Source organism: Puma concolor, unplaced genomic scaffold, assembly GCF_028749965.1.
Source record: "Puma concolor isolate L17-30 unplaced genomic scaffold, mPumCon1.1.hap2 unalloc_scaffold_7, whole genome shotgun sequence".
In the NCBI taxonomy this organism is placed as follows: Eukaryota; Metazoa; Chordata; class Mammalia; order Carnivora; family Felidae; genus Puma; species Puma concolor.
Genome location: NW_028240280.1, coordinates 440,323 through 455,277, shown reverse-complemented (window position 1 = coordinate 455,277; position 14,955 = coordinate 440,323). Strand labels below are relative to the sequence as shown.

The 14,955-nt window shown below is 39.7% G+C and overlaps 1 protein-coding gene across 3 annotated transcripts in view; it reads left to right on the top strand.

Annotated features, from left to right (window-relative positions):
* LOC147571030 (transport and Golgi organization protein 1 homolog) overlaps positions 1-14,955 on the top strand; it is a 494,441-nt gene that overhangs the window by 463,481 nt on the left and 16,005 nt on the right. Inside the window, exons 1-2 of one of the 3 annotated variants that reach the window (XM_086696684.1) lie at positions 11,499-11,642; positions 14,328-14,459. In XM_086696684.1, the coding sequence (XP_086552810.1) occupies positions 11,577-11,642; positions 14,328-14,459 (198 nt within the window). In that variant the 5' untranslated portion in view covers positions 11,499-11,576. Of the gene's footprint in view, positions 1-11,498; positions 11,643-14,327; positions 14,460-14,955 lie in introns of those variants that run through there. The other 2 variants (XM_086696683.1, XM_086696685.1) reach the window with 2 other exon arrangements.

Sequence of the window (14,955 nt, the reverse complement as noted above, 5' to 3'; positions counted from 1 at the left end):
CAGGCAGATCCAAGAGACATAAGTAGATTAGTGGTCGCCAGGGAATTGGCGTGGGAGGAATTGAGATATGGGCTTTCTTCTCAGAATGATAATAATATTTTAGACTTAGTGGTAATAGTTGTGCAACATCAGGACTATAATAAAAGCCACTGGACTGTCCATTTTCAAATGGTCAGAATGACGGCTTTTAAGTGTTGTCAATTTCACCTTTTTTTTTTTTACATTTTTTCATTTTTTAGTATGTTTTAAATGTGAAATTTATTGTCAAATTGGTTTCCATACAACACCCAGTGCTCATCCCAACAGGTGCCCTCCTCAATGCCCATCGCCCACTTTCCCCTCCCTCCCACCCCCCATTGACCCTCAGTGTTTTCTCAGTTTTTAAGAGTCTCTTATGGTTTGGCTCCTCCTTCTCTAACATTTTTTAAAAAAAATAAAAAAATTGAAAGCTTCAAAAAATAAAAATAAAAATAACCAAAAAGGAGCATTTCAAACATAAAGAACAAGAAAAACATGTCCCTGGTTTCCATAAGATTAAAGTCATACAGCCTTGCAGATACTAAAACATGAGATAAAGTCTGTAACTTTCTGGAATGTCATTGGCTATGATGATTTATGATGCATCGTGTGAAAAAAACATATGTAATCCTGCACTGACTGTTCCTTCCTCAGAGAAGTCTCTTCTTTGTGAAGATTTTGTATCCTTGGTGGCTATCTTAACTTAGGCTTAAATGAAAGTCTTCTCCCTTCTGTCTAAAATTAAAACAAACAAACAAACAACTTTTATTCACTTTGAATCAACATAGTTGTTTTGCAGTGTTGTTCAACTCTCCTATTTCCTGGTTGATCTTTTGTGTAGTTGTTCTATCCATGATTAACAGTGGGATGTTGAAATCTCATTCTGGGAAGTACACTTCTGAATAAAAAAGGGAAGTTTAGAGTAATGACGCTGCTTTCCTTGGTGACCCTTTCCCAAAGTATCGTCCTAAACTTTTTTTTTTTTAATTTTTTCAACGTTTATTTATTTTTGGGACAGAGAGAGACAGAGCATGAACGGGGGAGGGGCAGAGAGAGAGGGAGACACAGAGTCGGAAGCAGGCTCCAGGCTCGAGCCATCAGCCCAGAGCCCGAAGCGGGGCTCGAACTCACGGACCGCGAGATCGTGACCTGGCTGAAGTCGGACGCTTAACCGCCTGCGCCACCCAGGCGCCCCCGTCCTAAACTATTTTTAAGCAGAAGCAATACAATGAAAACAAAGGTATAGTCCCCCAGAGTGGCTTCTTTGCAGTGGGAATATGCATGTTGTGCTACCTCCTTGCAGCATCCTTTCCTGATTTTCTAGCTGAAGGGAGTTTCTTTTCCTTCTGAACTCCTTGTCAATTTACCGAGGACCTTCGTGCTTGCATTAAATTGCTCCTTCATCGATCTCATCTCCCCTAGGAGTGTTTCAGCCCCTCTGAGGGTAGAACTTTGTCTCATTCATCCTTAGCTCCAGCTTCTTGCTCAGCGATTTTCATTCCATGGACTTTTGATAACATTTCAGAATACACGTTCAGAAGAAACGTATCATTGCTATTTGCCCACAGAGTGGTTTTAAACATGTATTATTTCACATGTGGTTTAGAGTATGGACTGTGGAGCTGGGGTCAAGATGGCAGCATGGGAGGATCGTGAACTCACCTCCTCCCATGAACACAAGAATTCAACAGCTGCTTATGGAACAATTCCCTCTGAAAAGGATCTGAAAGATAGCTTAACAGTGTCTGTACAATAACGGAAAAAGGATAAAATATATGGAAACAGGAGAGGCAGAGACACAGTCTCACAAGAAACCCCACTCCAGGTGTGGTGACCCACAGTCAGGAGGATCTCATAATACAGAAGTTGTCCCAGAGGACTGAGGGGTTTGTGAGCTACCTCAGGCACCCCAACTCTTGGGAACTACATGGCAAAGATGAGCCTCCAAGCATAGGGCCTTCAAAAAATAGGACTTACTTCCTGAAGTACTCAAGGGCTTCTGTTGAGCCGTGGTGTGGCTCACTCCTGTCTTGTCTTCTTTGTGCCTCCCACACCTGGCATTCTCAAGGATACCTGCTCTTTGAATGCTCTTCAGGATTTTTTGTTTTTTAACTACAAGCCTATTATTAGGCAAAAGCAATAGGCTGAGCCATTTGTGGGAACTTATAATGGCAAACACTTCATGGGAAATCTCCAGGGAACATGTGCTTTGAGTTTCCTAGGAACCTCCTAATTCCAAAAAATATTTATATTTTGGAGCCTCTCAGAGGCTAAGATTTCCTTGAGGTGATAAATGGCCTACAAGGTAGTTAAGCACTCTCTATGGATAATTTGTGTTTCATTTTCACAATAACACACAAGTCTGACTATTACTGTGCCCATTTCACACATAAGGAAACTGAGGCTCAGAGAGGGATGATATTACAAAAGTGGCAGTTCGTGGAACTGAGATGAAACCTTAGGCCTGTTTATAGACCCCCACACAATGGGAAGAATTCAGGCATCAGATGGACATCCTTTTACCACCTCTCCATTCTGTGAATGACTGAGACTGGAATCCCATAGGAGCCTCTGTCCCAGGGGCCCCTCTCCCATGTCTTACCCAATCGCACCCAGGCCAGGCAGCTCCAGTAGGTTTCTGGTGCTGGGCGCAGGAATATCTTCAGTTGGTCCCCATGGCTGAGGGCCCATGTGTCAGAGAGGATGCTAGCCACTTTCTGGGAGAGCTTAATCATTCTTCCAGAGCTCCCTTTGTCTTCTTCTCCTTTGGGGTCATTGATTATCTCATCTAATCTCTGCAACAACGCTAAGAAACAGGTACCATTGACATCTCCATTTGACTGATGACAAAACTAAGGTTTTAGCTAAGCAGTTTCCTCAAGGACATTTGGTTTTAGTGACAAGGCCAGGATTTAAACACAAACCTGTTTGGCTGCCAAGCCTGTGTTTTCAGTCACTTGCTAGAACACCTCTCCTGTGAATTTGTACTTTCTAGGGCCAGGCATGGATGGGGTTTGAATCTCATGATCTTTGGTTATGAAACAGACACCTTACCAGGGGGTCTTTGCCAACATTTCAAAGTTGAAAAACTTTTTTGGTTTTACCTTTTCAAGTTGGGACCTTTGGTTTAGCACATCCTTTATCAAATTAAAGTGTGGAGAATTGTTTTGCCTTGGGTCTTGGAGTCAGAAAATTTGAAGGTCCAAGTAGCAGTTTTTCTCCTTGGTCCTCATCAGGCACACCAGGTCACAGAGAAGATTTGAAACCGGCTCCACATTTGTCTCGGGGAACCACCTAGGCAAGTTGCAGAAAAGGCAGTGTGTCGGTACGTGTCTCAGAGAGATCATCTTTGAGGTCATAGTGCTGCGAACGAATCCATAAGGTCAACAATTTCTTTATGAATACAAACAAGAGTCAGACTGCTGGAGAGAAAGAAATGGAACACGAATATCTACCAACTTCAACAACAGACTCTATTCAGGGACTTGGGATATTGGGAGGATGGGGGAGCTGTTGTCCCTGTCTCCTCTGAGAAGTGCTTACCGTTTGCAATTTCAATGCCAGCTCTGGGGCAGGAGGAACTTTCCCAGACTTGGAACAAACCAAGTACTGGATCACTTTCATTGGCTCCTAGGCCTAAAAGACAATCTCCTTTGCCTGTGGAAGGTGGGGCTTGGGGGCCGTGAGGCAAAATGAAACAATGAATATATCTTGACTTTTAATAGTATGTCAAGAGAAATAGGCCACAGACTATAGTGCCAGGTGTGGTAGACTTTAAGATAACAGACACAGAAGTCGAGTAAGATTTTATCACAAAGTCTTGCCCTGATGAAAGAGATTGCTCATCAGTCACAAGAGCCCTGAGCCCTCAACACTGAACCCACAAAAATGTCAGGGTTTCTTTTAAAAACTGTCACATTGAAAGTCCTCTAGATATTGTCCCATAAGACTGTCTCATAACAAAGTTTGTAGCATTTAGATCTGGAGAGGAGACCTTGTGATACTCAGCAGAAGAGGGAAAGGTAGACCTTAGAGTCTCGAGTTAGCAAAATCTAAGAAGGTTATTTAAAAGGAGGTATTGATAATATACATTTCAAAGCAGTCCCAGTATTTCACAAAATATCGAACGTGTATCCTTTGTTGGAATTTTAACTTCATTTTTCTAACTGTGTGATGTGTAAATTTATCTGTTTCAGGTGGCTGGCGCTCTTCTTCCCAATTCCCATCCACGTTTGCAAACATAGAAAAGAGTAAACAATGACTGCTTTGGGTTATTGATAGATTTATTCAATTTCTAGAAACTCGGGATTAGTGATTTTCATTTGATGATACTGGCATATCATCAATGTACTCAACATTAGAACAAAAATACTTGTAACAAATCATGAGAGTTCAAATGCTGTTATTAGCTTCCTACTGTCTACAATACGAACAAATTCTTTCGAGCAATGTCTGGTTAGATACAGGTTCGGTTGCTTCAACAAACACACCCAGTAACTTATTCCTTCCTTCCTGAATAGTCTGGGCATATGCAGTCCATAGCTGGCTTAGCAGCTCCACCCTCTCAGGGACTCAGGTTCCTTCTGTGAAGGTGCTCCACCACCTCTAGGGTAGAACTGAGAGGACTCAGCATCATGTCCACATCCAGGAAGTGGGAAGTGAACGTGGGAAAGGGGAGGACATGCCTCTAGCTTCAGAGAATAACCAGAAAGTTTTCCATATCACTTCTGCTCACATTTAATTGGTCTGAACTTAGTCGCCTGGCTGTACGTAGCTTCGTGAGAGGCTGGGAAATGTGGTCTTTCCTTTTGAGTGGTTATGTGTTCGGCCAGAAATAGGGCATTCCATTTCTATGAGAGAACTGAGGGCATGACTATTGAGTGACCACTAACAGTTTCTGTCAGGGTCCACCCCTTTGATTAAACAACTGTCCGCAAATACACACAGAGCATCATCCCCACGCATAGAACATTGTCATATTCAAGAAATATAACCTCCAGGTCTCATAGAACGACTACATCTGGGTCAAAATTTAGTATCTCTTGTTACTCCCTGGTTCTCTCCATTCAGTAGGGATAGAATTCCTCTCTGACAAACTATAAACTAAAGCATGAGTTATGTCTAGTCTCCAAACCAACCAATATCTATCCCTGGAGTAGGATATTGCTATAAAAACTCCAATACTGGAAAGAGAAGAGTGAATAATGAGGTAACATAGGTCCCTAGCAATGATCCAACTCCCCTGGGCATGAATTATGACAGAACCCTGTCCTGGCGCTCTTTGGGGCCTCAGTTCATTCAGTAGGTCCTGATTCTGCTGTCTGGGAAGTATTCCTCTGCTGTCATCTTTAGCTTTTGTCTTTCCCTCTGGAACATTCTTTCATGTTCATCATCCTCTGTGGACAAATCTGAGGTGGATGTTTGGAAGAATATACCCTTCTTGAGGACAGGATGGCTTTTGCAGCCCACTTCCTGCTGCGCAGAAAGGGGATCATAAGGATTGTATTAGAGGTCAAACTTATTGACAATGGCGTTACAAGAAAGGATATGCTCTCTCCTCCCCATTTTCCTAGGCTATGGTTTCTTTTGCAAGAAAATTCCCTCAAACATTTAGGCTTCTGGTCTACTTTTATGTCTGTCAAATTCCATATGTAAATAATCCTACTGAAATATTTTGTTCAGGCATAGTTTTGGGGCCTGAAAACTCTGGTCTTCTGTGTAGCTTGTTCTGGGCTTTACCAAGTCTCCCTACTAAATCAATGAGAGCTATTTTGCACTTAGCCAATTTACCTTGAGTCAGCCATATTGGGGAGGTGACTGAGAAAGGCTTGGGTGTCCTGTCCTGCTTAGGCTACCTATTGAAAGCCACGTGTAATTCCTTCAGTTTGGGCTGCAGAAGTTTTTGCCTCTCTCAGGCTTTGGCGGCACTAGTCACTCTCGTTGCCGCCAAATTGGATTGTCATCTACAGGCAGAAAGAGCTTCCTTAGAAGAGCTGTATACCCCTGAATCAGTGCTGGCAGACTGGCCGACCCTAGCCTGAGGTCTGTTTGTGGCAGGTTCCTGGTGAAAGTGGCAAAATGCATCCCACAGACACCACGTTCCAAATATTACGATTAATTTCTTCTTGAGTTTCAGGTTCTGATGGCATGTGATCCGCCACGAGAATGATCATAGACAACAGCTTAGTGTTTTGTCACAACATAAAAACTGTCACCAGACTTGCCACCAGACTGTAATACCTGTGCCTTCCCACCTACTGCCTGCCCACCAAACCTATGCCACTTATGTTGGGTTCTACACTAGCAGCCACTCCCTTCTCGTATCAAATTCTGTAATAGTTTGGATATAGAGCGGGTTGCTCTAACAGGGGCTATAAATAACCGTGGCTTCAACAAAATATGTATTTCTCTTTCATGTAACAGTCTAGGTATATGTTCAAACCCACAATGGTTACCCTATAGTGTCAGATACCCAGGATTCTGTATGCTTGCTCTGTGGTTCCTTACTGACAAGGTCAAAGAAGACTCAGCACAGCAGATCTGCTTGCAGCCAGCAGGCAAGGAAAATGGGGAGGGGAGAGCGTATCCTTTCTTTTAACGCCATTGCCCATAGCACACCTCACTTCCATTTGCATTCTGTTGACCATAACTTAACACTTCCTGGTAATGTAAAGGCTCAGTCTACAAAGCCATGTACCCAACCAAATATCAGGAATTCTCTCAATATGAGAGAAGGTGGGAATGGATGTTAGGTGGCAACAAGCAGTACTGTTGCCAAGTCAATAATCCTGACTCCACTCTTCACTTCCCAGCCTCTCCTCAACATATGGTCATCTGGGTTCTGGCCTTCACCTCCCAGTTGTATCATTCCCACCAAGGTCATCCTGTCGTAGCTCAATGCAAGTTGTCTCTTGCCCTTCTCGATCCCACTGTAGCAACTGACCCATTAGACCTCTCCCTCTCTCCCAACCCCAATAGCTAATCATCAAGACCTCTCACGTGTATGTCTTGAAACAATTGCCTCATCGTCCCACTACTTCCAGTCTTGCGCAACTAACATAGGCCAGGCCACCATCATCTCATGCGCAGCCTTAAAATTGGCCTGTTTACTTTTCCTGCCACCCACTTCCATTTCACGTCAACCCATTCTCCATCTCCAATCAGAGTGATCTTTTAACAATGAAAGCTCAGCAATCAGTCAGTGAATGATTGAAATTCTTCAATGGCTTCTCAGTACTTTCCGGAAAAAGCACAAAGTTCTTTACTGGTTTGCAAGGTCCTGCAGAAACAGGCTTTGGTTACTTCTCCAGCTTCATCTCTTAAAAGAAGCCTGTATTCTCTCCTCACCTTTTTGCTCCAGGTATACTGAAGTACCACGTATGTATCTATTTCCCAGGTCCTCTTGTATCTCTGGTGGCTGTTACTATGTTTCAGGCATTATCCAAAGTCATTTTCACACATTGGAATTTTGTTCATTTATCTCTTTATTTTGGTCGTTATTTACTTACTTATTTATTGTTTTTGATGAATAAAAATTTTATGTATTTGAGACTTACAATGTGATATGTTGATATATGCATACACTGACAAGTGATAACCACAATGAAACTAGTTAACATATCCATCACCACCCATAGCTACTTTGTTTTTGTGGTGTGGTTAGAATGCTTGAGATCTGCTCTCTTCGTCAATTTCAAGTATACGATATGGTATTGTTAACTGTAGTCACCGTACTGTACGTTAGGTCGCTAGAACTTGTGCATCTTACAATGGAAAGTTTGTACGTTTTGATCAGTATCTCCCCCTTTTGCCCATCCTCCAGCCTCTGGTAACTACCCTTCAACTCTCTGTCTCTACCAGTTCAACTTTTCTTTAGACGAAGAGTTCACATGTGCATGAGATTATACAATATCTGTCTGTTTGCGTCTGACTAATTTCACTTAGAATCATGTCCTCTGGGTTCACCCACGTTGTCAGAAATGGTAGAACTTCCTTCTTTCTTCTGGCCAGATACTATTCCACTGAATGCACAGGCCATTTTTCTTTCTTTTGATGGGCACTTCAAGTTGTTTCCATATCTTGGCTACTGAATAATATTGCAATGAACATGCGAGTACAGATGTCTCATTGAGATAGTGATCTACATCCAGAAGTGGGATTGCTGGATCATATGGTATTTCTATTTTTAACTTTTTGAGAACCCCCAAACTGTTTTCCACAATGGCTGTACCAATTTACATTCCTGGAAATAGTGCTTAAGGGTTCACTTTTCCTCCACATCCTTGCCCACAGTTGTTATCTTTTGACTTTTGGAGAATAGCCATCCTAACAAACAGGTGTGAGGTAATAGCTCATTGTGGTTTGGGTTTGCATTTGCCTGACAATTAGCGATGTTGAGCATCTTTTCTCATACCGGTTAGCCTTCTGTATGTCTTCTTTGGAAAAAGTCTATTTGGGTCCTTGCCCACTTTTTCACCCTGTTATATGGTTTCTTTGCTGTTGACTTTGGGAAAATTGTAAGAGGAAACTTTATTTAAAATGGAAGTGTTGAATTACTCTATTGTATACCTGAAACGAATGCAACACTGTATGCTAATGAACTGGAAAGAAAATAAAACCTTAAAGAAAATGGAGTCAGGGGGCCAGAAGGGGGAAGCTCACAGGCTCTACCACGTGTCATTTCCTGCAGACCCACTGGAAGGAGACATATCTTGTAAGCTGACACTACTTCAGCTACTGCTATACTACCTCAGCAAGAGGAAGAAAGGTCTTTCTTCTTCCCTCATGATGGCCCAGCTGATGACGGTCACAACTTAAGCAATGAAAAGCCACTATACTTGGATCTCCCAGTTTACTCCAATGGACTTTCACTAGATCATAGCCCTCCCAATTTCTTCCTTTCCTCTACAAAAGTGTTCCTCTCCTTTGTTCTCCAGACTTGCTATAGCTTCCTTCTCCCAAGGGGCAGTTCTCTGCTATTCCTAAATAAGCCATTTTGTTTTCCTGGTAACATAACTGGTAGTTTTATTTTTAAGGTTAACTATTCATGTGAACTCCTTATTTGTTTTGTATATTAACTCTTTCTTGGATGGTCTGCAAATGTATTCTCCGATTCTGTAGGTTGCTTTTCCATTTTGTTGATGGTTTCCTTCCCTTTCCTTCCCTGTGCTTTTTAGTTTGATGTGGGCCCAATTTTAATTATAATTAATTATAATTATTTTTATATATATTTATATATATTTATTATATATTTATATATATATAAATATATATATTTTATAAATATATAATAAAATATATATAATAAATATATAATAAAATATATATAAAATATATAAATAATAAAATATATATAAAATATATATATATTTATATATATATAAAAATATATAAAATATATATATATAAAAATATATATATATAAAATATATATATTTATATATATATAAAAATATATAAAATATATATATATAAAAAAATATATATATAAAATATATATATTTATATATAAAATATATAAATATATAAAAAATATATTTATTTTTTATATTTATATATATTTATATATATATTTATATAAATATATAATATATATATATTTATTTATATAAATATATAATACATATATTTATATTTTTTGTGCATTATGTGCATTATATTTTGTGCATTTTGTGTATATTTTGTGCATTATAAAATATATATATATAAATAAATATATATTTATATATATATTTATATATATATTTTTATAATAATATTTATATTTATATATTATTATATATATTTGTTTTTATATAATATATATATTATATATTTTATTATATTATATGTTATATATATATTATATATATATTATTATATTATATTTGTATTATACATTATATAATTTTATATATCTATACACATGTATATATACATTATATATATTTATATTTATATATTATTATATATATTTATTTATATATATAAATAAAAATATATATAATTAAAAAATATATAAAATATATAAAATTAAATACATAAAAATATATAAAATATATATATATAAATATATATATTATATATATATAAAAATATCTATATAATTATATAATTATATATATAAATCTATATATAAATATATATATTATATATATATTTATATATATAAATATATATATTATATATATTTATATATATAAATATATATATAAATAAAATATATATATTTATATATATTTTATATAATTATAATTAGAAATAAAAATTTATTTTTACTTTTACTGCGTATGCTTTTGGTGCCAATCCCTAAATCTCATTGCCTAGAGCATAGTCAAAAGCTTTCCTCTTTGATTTTTCCTAGAAGTATGATGGTTTCAGGTGTTACATTTAAGTCTTTAAGCCATTTTAAGTAGATTTTTGTGTATCATGTAAGGGAAGGGTTCACTTTCATTCTTTTGCATGTAGATATACAGTTTTCCCAACAGAATCTAATGAAGAGATAGATTGTCTCATATTCACCCATTGCTGGGGTCGCCTTTGGGGAGTCCCCTTTGATTTCTTTTTTTCAACGTTTATTTTATTTTTGGGACAGAGAGAGACAGAGCATGAACGGGGGAGGGGCAGAGAGAGAGGGAGACACAGAATCAGAAACAGGCTCCAGGCTCCGAGCCATCAGCCCAGAGCCTGACACGGGGCTCGAACTCACGGACCGCGAGATCGTGACCTGGCTGAAGTCGGACGCTTAACTGACTGCGCCACCCAGGCGCCCCTGGGGAGTCCCCTTTGTGGCAGCTCATTTCTGAGGTTCACAGACACCCATACTCACTAAGAAATAAACAGACACCACAAGCACAGAATCACACCCAGCCTCACCTGGGAACATAGGAATGGGGTTTATGGACAGATTCACACACAGACCCACACTGCAGACACGGCCAGTGACACCCCGAGGAGAACACACACACCCACACACACCACACACACCACACACGGTAAGACCCAAGGGGCAGCAAATTCACACACATAACTAATATATACACGTACAAAACCCAGACATACATAGACACTCCCATAGGGACACACATGCGCCCAGATATGTACATAATGGAAGGGGCATTTGAAAAGCCATGGTCACGCGGGGTGTCCTTTGTGAGCTATCAGGGTCGAAGGCAGCTGATTGGTGGAGAGAGAGCATAAACCGTCTGAATTGCTATGGCAATGCTCAAACAGGTGAAGACTTGGATGAAGAGAGATCTTCGTCTGCTCCACCTGCTACTGACAGTCTACTTAACTGGCTACTTGTGGCCTACTCATCTAGTGATTTACTGACCTGCTGAGCTACTAACTTGTCTGAACCCTCCTCCCTCCCTTCTTGTACTTGATCTGATCCGGGTACTCTCCCTGACCCCCTTCTTCTCCTGCCACACCCCCCTCCCCAATCCCATCCCCATTTAAACCCCGCCCCCCCACCTCACCCCCTTTCCCACCCCTTCCCTTCCCCTCCCACCCCCACCACCTCCTCACCCCCATCTGCACCTCCTCTCTGGTGCCCAGGCGCCCCCTGAAAGGACCAGAATATGACGGTTCGGAAGCTATTTTTCTGGATGCTCTTACTCGGGTATCCCGGTTACCCCAACACAAATGTGAGTACACATCCGACATCAGTGACTTCTTCCTTTTGTATTTATTTATCTTTTTCAGACTGTGGTTAAAAAAACAGCTTTTTCATGGAGTCCTTGATGAGAACTCAGTTCTTTTGGAAAACCCATTAAGTCAGGGCAAGGTTTCTCCACCAGCATGTAGGGGTTCTGGCCACACCTGTCCACATGAAGTTGTGGATCCTGTCTGGGCCACTTGCTCCAAAAAGAGTAGTGTTGACAGGATGGAAACCTGAGCTTCATAATGTCCAGAAAGAAGGACATGGGAAGATACTAAAAGCCACTGAGATCTTTGTCTTAAATAAGGGGCTCGTATGATGTTTGAGTTATACTTCCTTAAAATCATTTTAAAAAATGTCAGAAACTCTACTGAATAAGAGCCATTTAATAGTATTAATAGTATTTTATACTATTAGATGGCTCCTGGAAGGCCTGTCAAGATTCTTCTTCAAGCTTTGTAAGTTTAGAGTCCCTCTTATACGTAGTTAGTTTTCCTATCAGCACGTTGTTCACATTTGTGAAGTTTGGTAGCCCTGGGAACCGTGGTGTCCGAAGTGTTGGTGTTGGAAAGTGAAATGTCGTTGGTGCTCTGTGCTTCCTGGTTTGTTCGCTTTGGGGAACTTGTGCATCAGCCCTCTCCCTCTGGTCTTAGAGGCTGCCCCCAAGGACTCTGTGTCCAACCAGGTAGCTGACAAGCTCAGCGTACATGAAGTGGCCTCAGCCTGCTTGGACATTTATAATAAGAAAATCACTAGGAGTGATGTGATCAGGAAGTGAATGCATTCTTGTCCTTTCTTTAGCCAACTATGTGCAGAGTGTTGATTTACCCAAAGCAAAAAGGGTCTTGAATGTCCTTAGGATTGTCCAACTATAAAGAAATCCCTGGTTGCCAGTGTGAATGTTTCATTCTATCATTAAAAAGCAAAACCTGTACTCCCAAGAGCCTGAGACAGAGACACAGGGGACACCCATAGAGAAAAGTAGATTTCTTGATATTGGCATGCACCAGATTCTTAGAGAGGGATCTGCAAGGTCCCAAGTCATGTGAGAGGCAGAATCCTCTCACATGAATACCTCCAGGCACAACAGAATCTATTCTGTCTCTTTTGAGTCTACGAAGGAGGAAATTTCTTGGTTCTGTTTATTGCAATTTCCCCCTTCTACCTAGGCTGCATCTCATCGATCAGTTCAGCTCTCTCTCCCTCCCTCATTTCTGAATTCTTGCACAAACTAACTTGTCTTGCATTTCCTACCTCCACCTGGTCATGACCATTGTCTGTGGGAACCAAGTGTTACTGGCTCCCTTGGATCGAATCTAGTTAACGGTAACTAATCAAATCAGCATACAGATAGCTGGCAGAGGTATCAAGAGTGCCCAGGACTTAGGATGTTTACCATTCATGTCAAGATGGCCTCTGTCTTTTGATCCCCATGATCACTGTGCTGATGGCCCCTGGTCTCTTGCAGACACTGGCCACTCAAAGACAGTGTACATTTCCCACCGGGACGCAATTTAGTGACCTCAGTTCTGAGAGCTGAAGATACAAATGGTACACCTTTTGGAGGCTACTTTCTAGAGAGGTTTATTGGCACAAAAATTAAAGTTTGGTATGTGAGTTAGTATGAATTGCATTGTGAGTGTATTTTCTCCTAAAGGACTTGTAAGTCTAGTTTTAGTAAAATGATATGTGTTCTGTTGTTTTGGTGACCATACCCAGGACTTTTGTGTTATTTAGAAAGTAATTTCCATAGTTGTTATTGATTGGTTTAGGTGCAACACTATGAAATAGGAACTTGAATTTATTGTATTGGCTATTTGGAGATGTGTGTTCAAGTAACTTAAAACCTCATAGATTTCATCAAAATAGACAAGATCACCTGATTATGCAAATCTTTATTTAATTCAGAAGTCTGACAATTTGGGCTGTGATTCAGATTCAAAGTAAACCTTGAACGTAAAACCTTATGGGGAGCCTGGGTGGTTCAGTCAGTTAAGCATCTGACTCTTGATTTTGGCTCAGGTTTGTGAGTTTGAGCCCAGCATCAGGCTGTGTGCTAACAGCGTGGAGCCTGCTTTGGATTCTCTGTCTCCCTCTCTCTCGTTCCTCCCCCGCTGTCTCTACTTTCAAAAATAAATCAACATTAGAAAAAAGAAAACCTCAGTGTTTTTAGAAACTAAACAATAATGTAGAATTTATTTTTGCTGGAATAATCCCATATTATTATAAGAGCAGCTGCACATCTCTCAGTTATATCCATATCTGTAAACATCTGTCTCTATAACAGCCTCATTTGAATCTCTAGTACATTTTTATTGTTACTTTCTCCCATCCTTCCGTAAATTTTGGTGTATGTTTGGAAATGTTCCAAAGGATTTTGTCTAGGTACTTCGTGAATATGTACAACAGAAGTCATTTACTTCTTGTCTACTAAAAGGGTGAGGAACAATGAAGCCATCACCACAGTAAGATCGTAAACACAATCATCACTCCTACAGGTTTGCCCCTGCTCCTTTGTAAGCCTTCTGTCCTCCCTCTCCTTCAGGAGGAGGCCTTTGAGAGGTGTGCTTATAACCTCCTGGAGGCTGGTTGAAGGTTTATAAAAATGATTCTTGGTGACAGATATTATAAATGTCTTTGCTATTCCTCATTATCTCAAATATTATTTCAGCTTGTCCATATTTTGGCTGACCATTTCCCTCTTGGCTCTCGTGTCTTCGGAACTCTGCGGAAGCTTGCCGTTATTACTGCCACCGTTGCAATTTGTGCATGTCTTATTTACCTCTGGAGAGTTGTCCTTGCTGTGAGTATACTCAAATACCTTACAGATAGGCTTTTAAGCATAAGTAAGCAGAAGTTTTTTGGTAAGCACAAATTTTTTACTAGACCATTTGTATGCACTCAGTACTTCAAATTTCCCTTTAAGCACGGCATTCATTGCATCCCACAAATTGTAGTAATTCCAACATTCATTATCATTTAGATGGACATATTTTTAAAATTCTGTGAAATGTCTCTTTGACCCTCTTCTTTTAGAATTTCTCTAGTCTATCTCTATTCTCTATCTTCTATGAGAATATCTCTCATATATTTTGTAGTTTTTCCGTTGTCTTTCTATTATTGATGTCTAGCTTACATATGTGTTCTGAGAACGTATTTTCTATGATTTTGTTGACTTCAAGTTAAGGTGTATTTTATGACCCTGAATATGGTCTGTGTCAGTGAATGTTCTAGATGAGCTTGAGAAGAATGTGTATTTTTCTATTGTAGAAAGTGTTCTACAGATGGTCATGGATCTA